At 38.8% G+C, this 15,873-nt stretch overlaps 1 protein-coding gene across 10 annotated transcripts in view; it reads left to right on the top strand.

The window, feature by feature from the left end:
- Nucleotides 1–15,873, top strand: part of CHD2 (chromodomain helicase DNA binding protein 2) — an 87,471-nt gene that overhangs the window by 5,791 nt on the left and 65,807 nt on the right. For 7 of the 10 annotated variants that reach the window (XM_035132027.2, XM_035132029.2, XM_035132023.2 and 4 more), the window contains exons 4-6: nt 2,471–2,521; nt 11,291–14,294; nt 14,636–14,774. In XM_035132027.2, coding sequence (XP_034987918.1) covers nt 14,713–14,774 — 62 coding nt within the window. In that variant the 5' untranslated portion in view covers nt 2,471–2,521; nt 11,291–14,294; nt 14,636–14,712. Of the gene's footprint in view, nt 1–2,470; nt 2,522–8,724; nt 8,796–11,290; nt 14,775–15,873 lie in introns of all 10 variants that reach the window. The other 3 variants (XM_035132028.2, XM_035132030.2, XM_060282584.1) reach the window with 3 other exon arrangements.

Genomic DNA, 15,873 nt, shown 5'->3' with positions numbered 1-15,873 from the left:
CCTAGTAAGCTTTGTGACCCAGGTTTCCAAGGTTGTTATGTCAGTACTGTACTATGTCCAGTACACCTGACTGGAATGATATACTGTAAACTAAATAGTAGTTTTAATAATACAAGAACCCACATTTTTAAAAATAATAATAATTTTATTATTTATACCCCGCCCATCTGGCTGGGTTTCCTCAGCCACTCTGGGTGGCTTACAGCACATCTAAAAACATATTCTTTGATGTAAAACTCACTCACAAATCTGCTTTTAATTAAAAGATAAATTTACACTTCCTTTGCCACTCTGGTGAATATCGTAGAACACAGACCATGATATTTTAGTGTTGAAAGTTCAGAGGGAAATGCACAAAGTTTATTTGATTTAGTCTGTGCTCTGGATTCAACTGTAAAACCTTACATAAATCCCTATAGAATCTCAAATCACTGTAGTATTCTAGATTAATTTCCATGGCATGTGACAGGACATTGAAAAACACCTGTGCTCTCTTGAGGGTCTAGCTGTGGTTCAATTGGAAGATAAGTGCTTGTATATGTAATTCAGAGATTCAGTTGAGGAGCTATTTGGATATTTAAATACCTGGTCCAAAGCAGCCCCCCTCCCTCCAATTTCTAACTTTTATAGTTTTTCTTATTGGAAATTACCTGACTGTGGTAATTATTAAATAGTTCTGAATGAAGTAGCAAGTTTTTAACATCTGAAATTTTAAAAATTAAATTAATGTTACCGTAAGTTATCTTGTCCTTTGAATGTATTTAGTGTCATGTGTTTCATACCATACCACACTTTATTCCTGACTTTGTGAATGAAATAATCTTAGTAGCTTGTTTGGTCTGAATACAATAACTTCTCCAGAAAATTAAAAATTCCCAGTACAGCCAAACCTCAAATGTGTATTTTTGGAAATGTTCTACTTTTATACATTGAAATTAAGGTTTGCCAGGGGATCTCATTGTGGTCTGCTACATGGTGAGATCATACTATTAATTTTTTATAATGTCTGGAACTTCTTGTTCATTCTTATTCCTGTTCCAGTCTCTAAAACTAGAGCCTTTTGAACAATGGCAGATAAGAGAAAAACCTAAATCGTCAAGTGACTTAATAATGTATATGCCAAAACTGTTTTTGTAAGCACAGCTGTCTGAAAGTGAGTTCTGTGAATTTGTGGGATTTGCTTTGAAAAAGTACTCTAGGACGCTCATACTTGAGGTTGATTTCTAACTGAATTCAACTCGCTAAGAAGCCTGGTGTTTTCTTTGGCACACAGCAAAACAAATGGATTCTGCTGTATTATATTTTAGCTACAAATTGGCAACATACTTACAAAACCTGTGCTAATTCCCATACTATTTTTAGATTTACATGAAACAGTTCAGCTGACCCAAATCTTGGCTACATGTGTTTGTGAGAGTGTACGTGTATAATATAGCCAGAATAGATTGTGGAATGAGATCCCATGAAGGAGGGATAGTATAGCCAGAATAGATTGTGGAATGAGATCCCATGAAGGAGGAACGGGAGTCAAGTGCTGAATATTTTAATTACTAACAACTTTGAGTGTTTAGAAAACAGATGACAAACTATAGTATATTTCACCTTTGAAATGAGGTTTTAAGAGTTGATAGGGAACCTCTTGGCCCTCCACATATTGTTGGCTTCCAAATCCCATCAGCTCGAGCTAGCATGGCCAATGGACAGGAGTGATGGAGTCCCAGCAGCTTCTAGAGGGCATATTTGCAACTTGAAATTGCTTCACCTCTCCCCCCTCAAAAAAAAAGAGAAGAAAAAAGGCTGTAAAGGCAGTGCAATCACAAGGCCACTTTGTATCTTAAGCAGTTCTGCACACAGGGCAGGATTCTGGTACTGTAATGTTGTGCCCTGAGTGAGGGCAGAATTTGCTGCCCCCAAAAATATTTCTTTTACAATAATTCCTTTTGGTACAGCTGCTTTTAATGGAGGTGGTGGTATTATTTATTTATTTATTTGGCCCTTTGGCTCAGTGTCTTGTGCAGGGGAACTGTCCGCATCACCCTAACTCCAGTGCTGCTGCACGTCATAATAATACAGTTAAGGTTCCTCTGTTTTGCTTCCAGAAATTCTTCAGCTTCTTTCTGTTGCTGTATTATGCTTCAGTTTTGGCTATGGAAGAATAGGACAGGGAAATAAGCTTGTAGGATAAATCCTATATTGTGGTGGTGTCAATTCAATGATGAATTTTAACAGAGGAAGCTTATGATGTGAAAATTGTGGGCTGCTATTTATAACCTGATACATATTGGGATGTACAATTTTGGGGAACAGATGATAGGATTTAGCTTGGGGTGCAGTTTTGAACTTAATTTAAAGGGAAAGAACACTCACTAAACAAACAGCTTGACTTCTTTGTAGATGTTGACAGAATCATGTTGCTGATGTATTTAAAATCCATTCATTGAATCTAGTATGTTGAAATATGTATTTCCAGGTATGTTGAAGATCTGGATGTGTGAAATATCTGATGCTGATTGAAGCACTGGTAAGTTGCTTTCTTGTGATTTAAAAAGGTTTCTTTAATCATATATGTTGGATATTTTTATGGAAATGTCTTAAATTATTGTTCTCTGGATCCATAATTTTAATCTCTGGATTAAAATAGCCATTCAACAATGATAATTAGTAGAATCAACTGGTAAAACGTCTAGAGCTACAGTAACCAACATGGTGCTCTTCAGATGTTCACAGAATCATAGAATTCTAGAGTTGGAAGGGACCCAGACGGTCATTCGTTCAACCCCCTACAATGCAGGAATCTCAACTAAGGCATCCATGACATGTCCATCCAACTTCTGCTTAAAAACCTCCAAGGAAGGAGAGTCCACCACCTGAGGGCGTCAGTTCCACTGTCGGAGAGCTCTTAATGTCAGAAATTTCTTCCTGTTGTTTCGCCAGAATCTCCTTTTTTCTTGTAACTTGAATCCATTGGTTCAGGTCCTATCCTTCAAAGCAGGAGAAAATCTTGATAATCTTGGTTGCCCTCCTCTGCACACGTTGCAGCCTGCCAACATCGATTTTAAACAGTGGCACCCAGAACTGGAGACAGGATAGAGTGGTATTATTGCTTCCTTTGACCTGGACACTATACTTATGTTAATGCAGCCTAGAAGACCATTAGCTATTTTTTTTTTTTTTTGCTGCTGCACCACATTTTAACTCATTATATCATTGTGGTTTCATGCTAAGCTAGGACCCCTTGATCCTTTTCATATGTGCTAATGGTAAGCCAAGTGTTACCCATCTTATATTTGTGTAGCTGGTTATTACTGCTTAAGTGTAGAACCTCAAATTTGTTTCTATTGAAATTTATTTTGCTAGTTTTGGCTCAGTTCTCCCAATTCTATCTTCTGTGGCACTAGATATCTTTCCTAATTTGATGTTATCTGCAAACTTGATGAGCATCCATTCAATTCATTCATCCAAGTCTTTTATAAAGATGTTGGACAGCGGGTCCAGGACAGAACTTTGTGGCACCCCACTTGTCACTTTTTTCCAGGATGATGAGTCATTAGTTAGCACTCTTTGGGTTTGTTGGTCAACCAGCTACGATTCTGCTTAAGTTTCCTCATTCAACCCACATTTTACGAGCTTCCTCGCAAGAATATCATGGGGGACTTTGTCAAAAGCCTTACTGAAATCAAGATTCACTACGTCCACAGCATTCTCCTGATCCACCAAGCTTGTAACTCCTATCAAAAAAAGATTCATCTGGCATAACTAGTTTTTGAGATACCCATGCTGGGTCTTGGTAATCACAGCATCTTTTTCCAAGAGCTCGCAGACCAAATGTTGAACTATCTGTTCTAGGATCTTTCCTGGTATCTACGTCAAGCTGACTGGTCAGTAGTTATCTGGGTCTTCTTTTCCCCCCATTTTGAAGATGGGGACATTTGTCTGCCTCCAATCTGAAGGGACCTTACCTGTTCTTCAAGGATTCTCAAATGTTAGACAGAGGCTCTGAGATTACATCTACAAGATCCTTTAGTATCCTTGGATGCAGTTTATCAGGCCCTGGAGATTTGAATTCATTAAAGTAGCTAGATGTTCCCTTAGTACCTCTTCCTATCTTGGGCTGCAACTCCCTCTTGCATCGTTTATTCTGTTATCACCAGCTTGGGCACTGCTTTCCTTTTTGGTGAAAACTCAGGCAAAATAGTTGCTGAGTGGTTCCGCCTTCTTTCTGTCACCTAATAGCATTTCCTTGTCTTTTCCACGCAAAGGACCTACCATCTGTTCTTCCTCTTCAAACATAGCCAAAGAAAACTTAGTTATTCTTTTTAACCTCTTGCAAGCCTGAGCATTAGTTCACCTGACCTTCTCCTTGCAAGTGTTGGGTATTCATTTATACTCTTCCTTTGATATTTATCCTTCCATTTCTTATACATGTCCTCCTTAAATCCCAGCTCATCTGTTAGCTCCCTATGCAACCACACTGGCTTCTTTTGATACCTCCCATTTTTGTTTCTTTTTGGAATTGTCTGCACTTGTGCCCTCAGTATTTCACCTTTAAGAAACTCTCATCCACTTGGACTTCTCATTGAGTAGTTGACTATAGTATCTCATCCAGTAGTTCCTTAAGCTTTTTGAAATCAGCCTTAAAAGCCCACAGTGCATGTTGGACTACACTCAACTTTCCCTTGCCTCTTCATCATGATACCCACAAAGACATGGTCACTTACCCCCAAGGTTTCCACTACTTCTACCTCATTGAGCAGTTCTTGAGGATCAGGTCCAAGGTAGATGATCCCCTTGTTACTTCTTCCACCATCTGGGGAAGGAATTTGTCAGTGAGACCTTAAATTCTTGGTAGAGCTTGAGTTCCAACAGATATTGGGGTAGTTGAAGTCTCCCATGACTACTATAGCTCTGCTTTTTGAACGTTTGGTAATCTGCTCTAGAAAGACATCCAAGTCTTCAGTCTACCTTGGAGGTGGCAGACACCCACAGTAGGGTCAATATTGTTTCCCTCTCCTACAGTTTTTGCCCATTTTCTCTCAATCTGCCTTCCATGCTCCAGGTTATGGATTTCTTTGCTGGTGTACACATTATTTATATATAATGCTATTCACCCTTCCTTCCTGTTTAGTATATTCCAGGCATCCCCAAACTACGGCCCTCCAGATGTTTTGGCCTACAACTCCCATGATCCCTAGCTAACAGGACCAGTGGTTGGGGAAGATGGGAATTGTAGTTCAAAACATCTGGAGGGCTGAAGTTTGGGGGTGCCTGGTCTATTCCCTTTGAACAAGTTATACCCCTCAATTTCTACATTCCAGTCATGAGTCTCATCCACTGGGTTTCAGTAATGCCTATTGGGTCATATTTGCCATTCTGTATAGAGCTCAAATTCGTCCTGCTTTTTTCCCATCCTCTGTGTATTAGTATACAGACAACTGAAACCGTTGCCTCCAGCTGCTTCCTTCTTGTTGTTTCCTGCCCTTTAGTAGCAGGTTTCTGTAATGCCACCTCAGGTTCCTGTGCATCAATGACACTGTTATCCCCAGTACCAGATGTTCCCCTGACATCTGTAATATTGTCTCCCACACCTTCAGGATTTAGTTTAAAGCTCTCCTGATCAGCTTAGCGAGATTCTTAGCAAACACAGTATTGCCCACCACTGAGGTGCAATTTATCTCTTGCCAGAAGTCCTTCCTTAAGGAAGCAGAGACCATGGTCTTAGAAGCCAAACCTTTCCTGATGACACCACCTATGCAGCCATTGGTTTACTTCCAGTATTTTCCTCTCTCCAACAAGAAGGAGTGATGAAAAAAACTACCAGTGCTTACCTTTCAAGTTACTGTCCAGAGTCTCATAGTCCCTTGTTATACATCAAAGGCTGTGTTTGGCAGTAATGTTTGTACCCATATGAATCAGAAGGTTGTGGTCAGTGGGCTTTATAAGACTCAGCAACTTCTCTGTCACATTGTGAATCTTTGTACCTGGAAGACAGCACACCTCCCATGCGTTGAACTGTTCTTGAACTAAAATTTCCATCATCCCTTCCCATTAACTATGCTGGCTGGGACTGATGGATTCTGTAGTCCAGCAACATCTGAAGGGTACCACATTGGCTATTCCTGTTCTGGAATGAACCACTGTTGGCTGCAAGGAGAGAAACTACACATTTGTACACTTACATAACAATTACTAAGGACAACCTGGCACTCTGGGCTAGTCTGTAATATGTGCTGGTGTTTTTTACATGGGAGATGTTCAAATGCAAGATTTTCCTACTTGCAGCCCAAATTAGTTCGCTCCAGGAAAAGCTTTACTCTTCTTAATTCTGTCAATGTTCAGATTTGTGGGCTGGTTTATATGATTAACATATGTGTTGATATGCAAATTGCAATCCGTTGTGCACATAGAGTACTAAAATTGTTGCCTGTTCTAGACTACTCTGGATTGTGTAGTTAAATCAGTTAGCCACTCTACCTTATGGGACTGAAAGTGAGTCTTAGTGAGAGATATAGGACATAAATTTCTTAATTCTCAAGTATGCTATGATATTTGCGGTCCTGTAAGAATTCTAGAATACTTTCTGTCAAATTGAACCTTTTGATTGTGCATACTGGCTTGTATACTTCTAAGATATTTTTCAGTCGTATTTTTGTGCAGTAAGCAGAAAGAAGGGTATGCTAGACATTCTTTTAAGTTTAGGAAGTCCAGGCTTTATCTCCCTTATTGTTCCTCTAGTCACAAAGGTTGGCGATCAAAAATGTATGCCACTGTCCCAGGGTACCAACTTCTTAAATTAATTTGTGAGTGGTGGGAAACCTTTCAGTCTTTGGAAAAGAAAAAATTGATTCTGCTTATAGAAAAAAAAATACTCTCATACTGAACACAAGTAGCACTTGTGTGGGAGAGCCACTTTAAATAGCACGCAGTGGACGTTGCCTTCATATGGATAGCCATTCTTCTAAAGTGACCCACTATATATAGAGAAGGCTAGTGTTAGATCAGTATATGGTAGCTCCCCCATGGAGTGGGTTGCTTCACAGATGCCACTTATGTGGTGTGATTTAAAATAGCTGTTAAGGTGTGAGGTGTTGTGTGGCTTTGCTCCAGAGCAGAGATTGGGAACCTGTGACCCTCCAGATGTTGTTGGACTTCAACTCTTATCAGCCCCAGTCACTATCACCAATGGTCAGGAACTATGGAAGCTGTATTTGGAGGGCTGCAAATTAGCCACCCAACCAGAACTTAAGTTTCATTTGCTCAACAACCTCATGCCACTTCGGCACTTTTTAGGACATTCAAGTTTGTTTGGTACTCCCTTGTGTTGACTCTTGCATCTATTAGGTTCCTAATTCCTAAGCATAACTCTTTTAGCATATTGCCATATTCTTAAGCATACTGCAATATTTTCCAAACAGGTATATTTGAAATTCCACTTCAGCACAGCAACCTTGCTTAGCAGTAGATTTTAGATTCATAATTGGAAACTATAAGTCATTGGGTGAAAGTGTTTCCTGTACTAAAGTGCTATTATTCAGCATTTTTTATGCTTTCAAGCTATTCTTAACTCCAAAACTATGACATTTATTAAGAATTGGTTGCTGTGAATTGAGTGCCAAAATTTCAGTAAACTTCTGTCAAGGCCAGTGCCTTCAAACCTTCTGTCTTCAGGGCAGGCTTTCCACATCATGCCTGCTGAGCAACCAATAAGTTGCATGGGACTCTGAGCATGTTCTAGGGTAGACAAACATCAAACACGGACAATGATGAAGCCTGCTACACGCATTAACTGAATGACACCGATAAATCTATGTATTAGAACCTGCCCAACATTCCTCTATGCCTGTTGCATTGGAGGGAGTTTGGTATTGGCATCCAGAGTGAGGCAGTGCAAGACATTTTGGTGTCTTAGAAAATCCATAGCGCCCCCCCCCCTAAAAATATTGGTAGTTTTCTGCCATATGATATCCACAATTTGCTATCTATCTTCACCTAGCAGTCCTCCTTTCAATTAGCTTGCCCACCATTTTGGATCTTGTTATGCTTCTGAGGAAACCTAGGATTCCTTGGAACATTGCTCTAAGTCAGCCTTTATTTTGTGATCTCCTGCTAACTGTTATTTACATTATTCACCCCACAAGTCTTTTTGTTGCTAACAAGTTCAAAAGTGTTTCTTAGAGATTACTGTTCACCATCAGTCTCTTTACTCTTCTACTTTTCCATGTTCTGTATCTAACATGGATTGCTAGTAGCAATTAGTAATAACCCAAATGTGTGTTTATCTTGGCACTTTGCAAAGTATCAACATGTGAGTCAAACCTGAAGCTTAACATTATAGTTAGACAAAAATTTAAATGTGTGCTAAACACTGCTAATTAGTTCTCTTGACCCCTACATGTGACTTTCAACTGTCAGTCTTCTAATAGGAAGCAAAGTATTGCATATGCTGCATAGCTTCCTAAAATATCTGTGCACACACTTAAAATACTGCTGAGCTTATTTTGCATCCTTTACTTCAGTTTACAATGTTGCTGATTTTAACAGAACCTTTGTAGAGGTATATCCTTCTGAAAGTACTGAATAGTAAAATGTGGAAGAAGGTCAATACTGCAATATTAGTGTATCTTGAGGCAAAACACTTTTTTTTTAGTTTTCTCTTAAGACATCTGGCTTTGCTCTTGTTGGGACTTGCAGCTCACATCATCCCTGACCATTGGCCATGCTTTTCAGGGCTGATGGGAGATGGTAGTCCACCACATCTGGAAGGCCATAGGTTCTTCATCTCTGCTCTCCTATTGCAGGTCAGTAATCACTAAATACTTGGTTATGACTTGGCTGAATTCATATTTGATCAGTTTTTTGTTGAAATGACCCAATGAAAAATGGATACAAAGGATTGGTATGCTGCTCTGTATGCCACAATTGTAGACTATATTGGAGAATAGGATCACTAAATGAAGAAAGCAGATAGTAGTGTCTAGAAATGGAGATAGGTTTCCTATAACCTATTTTGAGACAAGTGCTGCCCTGAGTTTTTGTGGATGTACCCCAAGCATGTCCAAGTCCGTTTCAGTGGCCTAATCTGGCCCCCGTGGCAACAACTTCAATCCTAAAAAAAAGCTCAACAACTTCCATCCTAAAACAAGCTCAACAACTTTGGTTGGCCCTTTGGTTGGCCTCCACAGTCCTTCACTTCATCAAATCTGGCCCTCTTTGAAAAAAGTTTGGACAGCACTGATGTACCATAAGTCTGGCTATGGTCTTCTACTATGCTGATGCATCTATAGAACAATGTGGTAATGGTAGATATAATTTTTCTGGGGCTGAAAAAACACTTGAAATGTTTTTTTTTATATCTGGGAGAACCAGTCATGTGTTCCGTGAGTCCTAGCTTCACTACTCACTTTTATTATTAGACTTTTTGCTCACTAAATTTTGAATAGTTCCATGTTTCAGATTTGGCTACAGTAGGGTTTCTATGCTATAACCTGAAGTAAGGAAATCTCTGGTCTTGAGATTGAGAATCTTACTGTTTGTACATTGATAATATTTGGACAATGATTTTGTGAGAAGTGGCAACATGATTTCATGAATTAGCTTAGATGTGAGGTTTTCTTCAAAATTGAATTTGTAATTTCAAGAAAATGTGTTGCCCGAGAGCCAAAATGTTATTACAACATTCTGTTGTATTGACAAATCTGCTGCAAGTTTAAAATTATCCTTTTTTATTTTATTTCATAAAATTTATACACTGCTTGATGGTGAAAAAACCCACATACTTCAAAGCAGTTTAAACCTTGAAGAGCTCTCCAGCATAATTGGTGCTGTCTCATTCATTAAATGCTGTTCCTTGAGACTACAGTCACACCCAGTGTAACAGATGGGTACAGTTAAGAACTGCACAATAAGGAGGTGGCAAATGTGGAAGGGCTACAAAACCAGACCAGCCAGAACACCTGGTTGCCCATGGGTGTCAATATAGAATTGAACCTAGTGAATAATCATGCTTAAATCAGGAGAATTAATTTGAAGAGAAAACTTACTCCCCTTGGAATTTGTAGCAGGATTATAAATTTTTGCTGTTCTGTTTATTCTATGTTTATAAGGATCAAAATGAAACAAATCCATTTTACATTTGGATCTTGGGGCCAGTCATATAACCAAAGACCAAGCTGAGATAAATTAGTATCTAGCCTGTCCTACTTTCTAGTAATGTTCTCTGCCCACACTTTCCCATGACTTCTTCAGTTCTTATTAAATCTGTAAGGGCAGCAGAACTTGTTTGGTCCCCTAGTAGTACTGTATTGCTTGTGTTTTACGCTATTTGAAATCTTCATTTTGTTGCATCTATTACAGCCTATATAACATCCAGGTGTAGTGCCCATTGGTGTGGGAGTTCACTAAACTGAACTACATATAACCAGGCCTTTGGCTGATTAACATTTTATGGCCTTTTAAATGTGTTCATGGGAGAATATTATGTATTTTGTTTTCTAAATTTGTGTTTTTATGTTGTGAACTGTTCTGTGATCTTCAGATAAAGGGTAGCACACAAATTCAACAAATTAAATAATATTTAGGGCTGTGTCCCATGCTAGTTCTAGCTCAGAGCAGGCACATTGAAATGGATAAAAATAAGGTAGCCATGGGTCTACTCAGTTTTCTTCTGACTGGCATATAGCATAACCCAGGCATCCCCAAACTTCGGCCCTCCAGATGTTTTGGACTACAATTCCCATCTTCCCCGACTACTGGTCCTGTTAGCTAGGGATCATGGGAGTTGTAGGCCAAAACATTTGGAGGGCCGCAGTTTGGGGATGCCTGGCATAACCCATAGTCTTAAAAGTTTGGGAAGTGATGTATTCACCAGCTGTACACCCTATGAATTAAATGTGTACCCATACAGAGTTGTATGAAATTGATCAAAACTTTATGAATTCAAAACAAAATGTTTCTTCTTTCATAGATTTTTTTTAAAAAAGTATATTCCCTATAGTATTTTTGTTGTGAATCTCATGATCATAAAGACTGTCTAGAACCAATACATTTCCTTTCTTGTTTTAGTGGTTTAAAGTAAAAAAATTCTGCATACGTCCTTATAGCAATCCTGAAAAATGCTTGGTAATTTTCTTAATACCTTTTAAATGCTCCTCTGACACCACTAATTTTCACATTTTTTGTTATTTGAAAATACATTAACATGTGTTCAGATATGATAATTCAATGTTGGTGTTTAGTTTAAGGATAAAATTACCTGTATTCCAACAGAATTTTTCTTTTAATTTTTTTTATAAAGAGTCCAGACAAAGGAAGAATCTCAAAGGGAGACAACGAGTTCCATATCAAGATGGCAGTTCCACAGATTGAGAGGTTGAGGAATGAACTATTGCATGATTGCGGATTATGTCCAACCAAGAGGGGCACTTTAGGATGAACTTCAGTGTAATCTAAACCAGAGAAGATTTGGGCTAATGATCATCTGATAAATTGATTTTTTAAAATTCAAATGATTTCTGACCCTTCCAATATAGCTTATTTGGCACTGGGGATGGAATGGGCTGACTGAATTTCCAAACCAGGAATGTATGCATATTCCCCCCCACCCTTATTGGCAGAAGTGCTGTGCTACTTTTAAATGGCTTAAATAAAAGTGGTTTTTTTTACATTTTTATCTTGTTTGTCGTCTTTCAGGCTTAAAGATTCTTAATGCATTGATCTTTCCTGTCACTGGTTGTGTTGACAAGAACTGTTTGATTACCGAAAGAATTAAATATTTTGTGAAATGATATTTCAAATACTTGTTACTTTTCAGATTGCTGTCTGTTTTTAGTAGGATCTTATTCTTAGTTGGGGCTTTATATTCTGTGTTCTCTAGCTAGGTGCAAAAGGTTGTATCCTCCTATGGGTTTTATGTCTGCCTAATCTAGGATAAATGATGGTAGATGTCAGCAATACATTTTCAGAACAGTTGCAACTATCTTAGAATTGTACAAATATGTGGTTATCTCACCATCACACTATGACCTAGAGTCTCCTATGACAGCTCTAGAGTTGGATAATATACACATATTGAAAAACTGACTCTTTTTCTAAATAATTATAGTTTTATTTCCTTATGGTATGGTATGTGGGTCTGATTTTCTTGATCATACTTAGCAGTATTTTAAATGAATTGCTGTTTGTACAAATCTGTAATGTTTATGATTCTGCCATGTTGGTTAACCAACCCTAGCTAGATAAAGAAGTCAGGTTGAATAATTGCCTATGCACACCATTAAAGTTAACCTTATACATTTTATTGTATTACTGAATACCTATTGCCACTTCATGTCTACCAAGTAACTCAGATCTGGTAGCTTAGTAACTTGATACATAATTTTGGGGTTAGAAGGTCCATTTTCTTTCTGACATACTGCTGTGAATAATTATTAAGAGGAAACTGGATCTAAACTGCCAGATTGCTGTTGAAGATTTTTATTGATGGCTTTGATGTTCATGTTTCTGATATTAATGTTGTAAAGATGGCAGTTGCACAATTACCCATTCTTAATGTGTATTCTCTATGGCTTGCCTAGTGGTGGTTTCGGTTTAGGCAAGACAACTGAGATTCTGACTAGTGTGATTCCTTGGATATTTAATTCTGCTTGAGGTACTAGTCAGAATTTCAGGTGGCCACTAACTTTGACCCAAAGATGTTCATCAGTTTGAAGATTTGGAACCTACCTTCAAGAATAGCCTTCTTCCATTGTAGAGAATTCTCAACTAAATTCTTCAAATTTCGTGTATCTTTGTTGGGCTGAAATAATGTGGGAAAGTGGCAACAGACTGGTTCTAGTGATGGAACTTGTCATTTGCTTGGACCTTCTGCTCTGTCACTGGATGATAGACATTTGTCCATCCATGGTACTTTTCAATGGTATAACATGCTTTCCAAATGTTTGGGGTTATGAGAAATACCCAATATCCCAATCAGGAAAGGGATGGTCACTGGACAAGCAACTCTTGTGTCACCTTTTCCATAGGAGTTCCAAATAGTTTTGTTAATAGTTGGTGATTGAAACATAAGCTTTTGTCATTGGAGTGTGGCTGAAATGAAGAGCTCAGGAAATGGGTCATAAAACCATGACTATGTTAGAATTATTTTACATTGTCTTGGTAACCAGCAAATTGGAATTCCAGCACAACAATTTTGTCCTTTCCAAATAGAACCACTAGGGTGGCGCTATTGAGTCAAAAGGGCTAATAGATAACTCTTTTTGTGCCCATTGGAATTACTTTTATACGATTAATGGCTTCGGACTATTTGTGTCTCAGTGCCTATCAGAAATAAGCTACTTGAAGAATTGCTTTAAAAATTACCCTTTGGGGGTATTAGCCTTCCCATGTGAACCACTGGTGCCAACTCACTGGATACAAGTCTTGTTTCCATTCCTTCAAAATGGCTTGCTACACCACAACTTCCTGTCCAAAGAGGAAGTAATTTTAGCCCAAGGACAGTGATCTAAGGCAGTCCTCTCCAACAAAAGCAACCAATAATATCTCTTTTGGCTTGGAAAGGGTGTCTGAACCAGATGGGGTTAAGTTGCCCCCTCCACAGATTGGAGTTGGGTATGAAGATGCCAGTGGTGGGGGGTATGCACCCTTGAGGTGGAGGCTCCCCCTCTCTTTTTGGGTGGAAATGAAGGGGTGGGTCTATGGTACATCACCTGAGTTGTGGGGTAAATGTAGAGAGTGTCAATCAAAGGCAGAGCTCAGAGCTGGGAAGAAAGCTCTAGATGGCGGCTGTGCCTTGGAGAGCGCATTGAGCCTCCCTGCTTTTTTCCCCCTCCTCCGCCACTTTTGCGCAACTTTGCCCAACTTTTTGGCTACCTCAGGGGGCTCCTACGGCCCCTAGCCTCTCGCGGGGACTGCCCTAGGGGGCATCGAGCGTTTTTCGGGCAGAAAAGCAGCTTTTTGGGGCTCTCTCCCTTCGCCTTGTTGGAAAGAAGCAGCCGTGGAGGCAGCCCAGGTCGTTGTTTTTCCTAGCTTGGAAGCCATGGCGTACCTCCATTTTGGTGCGCTCTCTTAATGAGCTTTTTCTCCGGATCCTTTTTACCCCATCTTTTGGCTCTAATTATCGCCTCTGGCGATTGAACGAATGCAGATCGTTTGGGATTAAACGCCTTATTTTATTGTTTTTCAAAAGAAATCCGGCTTTTTTCTCTCGTTCTCCGTGTTGCCGCTGAAATATTTTGGAGCTAATGTTTTCCCACGACCCGAAACTAATATCGGGTTGGACCTGGCGCCGGTGCCTGGATCAGGTAGGTGGGCGATTATTAATTACCATTTTGAAGGTTTTTTGTCCTTTTTGAATACTTTTGATTTTTTTCCCCCTCGACCGGTTTGAACGACCCTGGAATGACGCAATAAAATACCGAGAATACTTGCTTCCAGGGTTACTTTAGGAAAGTTTGTAGGATGCTCCCCAGGGCTGTGTACCCTCGTATTTTTTTTTTAAAGGTGTAATATTCTCCGTTTTTCCCGTGTTGATCAGCGTTCTGCATTATTGTAACAAATACCATTGCAGCGCCAGGACTTTGTTCTTGGTATAGAAAGCCATAGGCACAAACTGGGACCTTACCTTTCTTTCAACTTTTGACAGTAAATACCTGGGCACAGGACTTCAAAGCAAACACAGCCACCTCTCTACCTTTCCCTTAAATATTTAAGAATAAAAAGATGATGAGAGATACGGATAAAAGCCAAGGAGAGGAGGGTTCAGTCCACAGCAATGCTTCGAGGTATGATCTCTCAACTTTATTATTTTTTATTAACCTGATTTCATTGTTTACCTTTTGACACCCTTGGGTTACCACCAGGAGAGAAACAAAATATATATTTCAATGCTTTTGATTTTTTTTCTTAAGGAGTGACCTTGAGCTTGCTAATATGCCACACCCTGATTTTCTTTTTTTCTTTTTTTTGGTTGCAATTTCTGGAAGTTGTGGTGTGATTGAAAGGCCCCATGCCATAGTTAAAAGGTAAAGCACCTTTCTACAGATGGAACCTTTTCCTGTATATTATGCAAGTTTTAGCTTCTGAATTTCGTGTTTTTGAGGGGTTTTGTGCTGTGAAAAATGACCTTGCCTGTATAGCCACTGCTGCATTGCACCATTTTACATATAAGGGATTTTTTTTCCTTTGAAGAATTTGTGAAGTCTAAACTTTAGTTGAAGGCCAGACAGAAGCCTGATAGTATTGTAAATAAGAAACTACACAAAGTTATATGAATGAGAAAGAAATCATTTTATAATAAAAACCAGAACGTGTGTGTGTGGTTGACACCCTTTGCTTCATATTCAATTTGGCTTTACAGAACTTTGATACTGTTTTAGGTATTTTAATATATTTTGATACACTGTAACCAGATTTCCCCATTGATAGTACAGTAGATTCTTCCATTTAAAAGAGAAATGAACTAAGTGGGACACCTTGGAATCTTGTCTATTTTCTTTTTAACTTTGAGTAAATTTTAATGTTTGGGATTTTTGTGTATTTATTTTTGCAGGTGTTGGGGTGGCAAGTCTAATAAAAATATTTTTGATTTGAATGTCACTTTTTTGCTTAACACTATAGCAGGGGAATTCTAGCTGTGTGTCCCTGATAATTCTAATAATAATTTTCTGCGACATATTTACTGACCCTAGCTTGTTTTGTTACTTAAAATCCCATTTTCAGCTTTTGAGTGTTTATAATCCTGAAAATAATTTGTGTACCAACCTGTGCCTTGTTGTAAGTGTATGAATGATATATTGTGATGTTTAGATTTTAATCCAATAGATTATTAGAATTTGAATTAATACCATGTGGTAGAAAAACCCTAGGGGTTGTGGGTGTTTT

This window comes from Zootoca vivipara, chromosome 14, assembly GCF_963506605.1.
Source record: "Zootoca vivipara chromosome 14, rZooViv1.1, whole genome shotgun sequence".
Lineage (NCBI taxonomy): Eukaryota > Metazoa > Chordata > Lepidosauria > Squamata > Lacertidae > Zootoca > Zootoca vivipara.
Note: the sequence above shows the minus strand (reverse complement) of the source record. Positions and strands in the feature narration are given on the sequence as shown.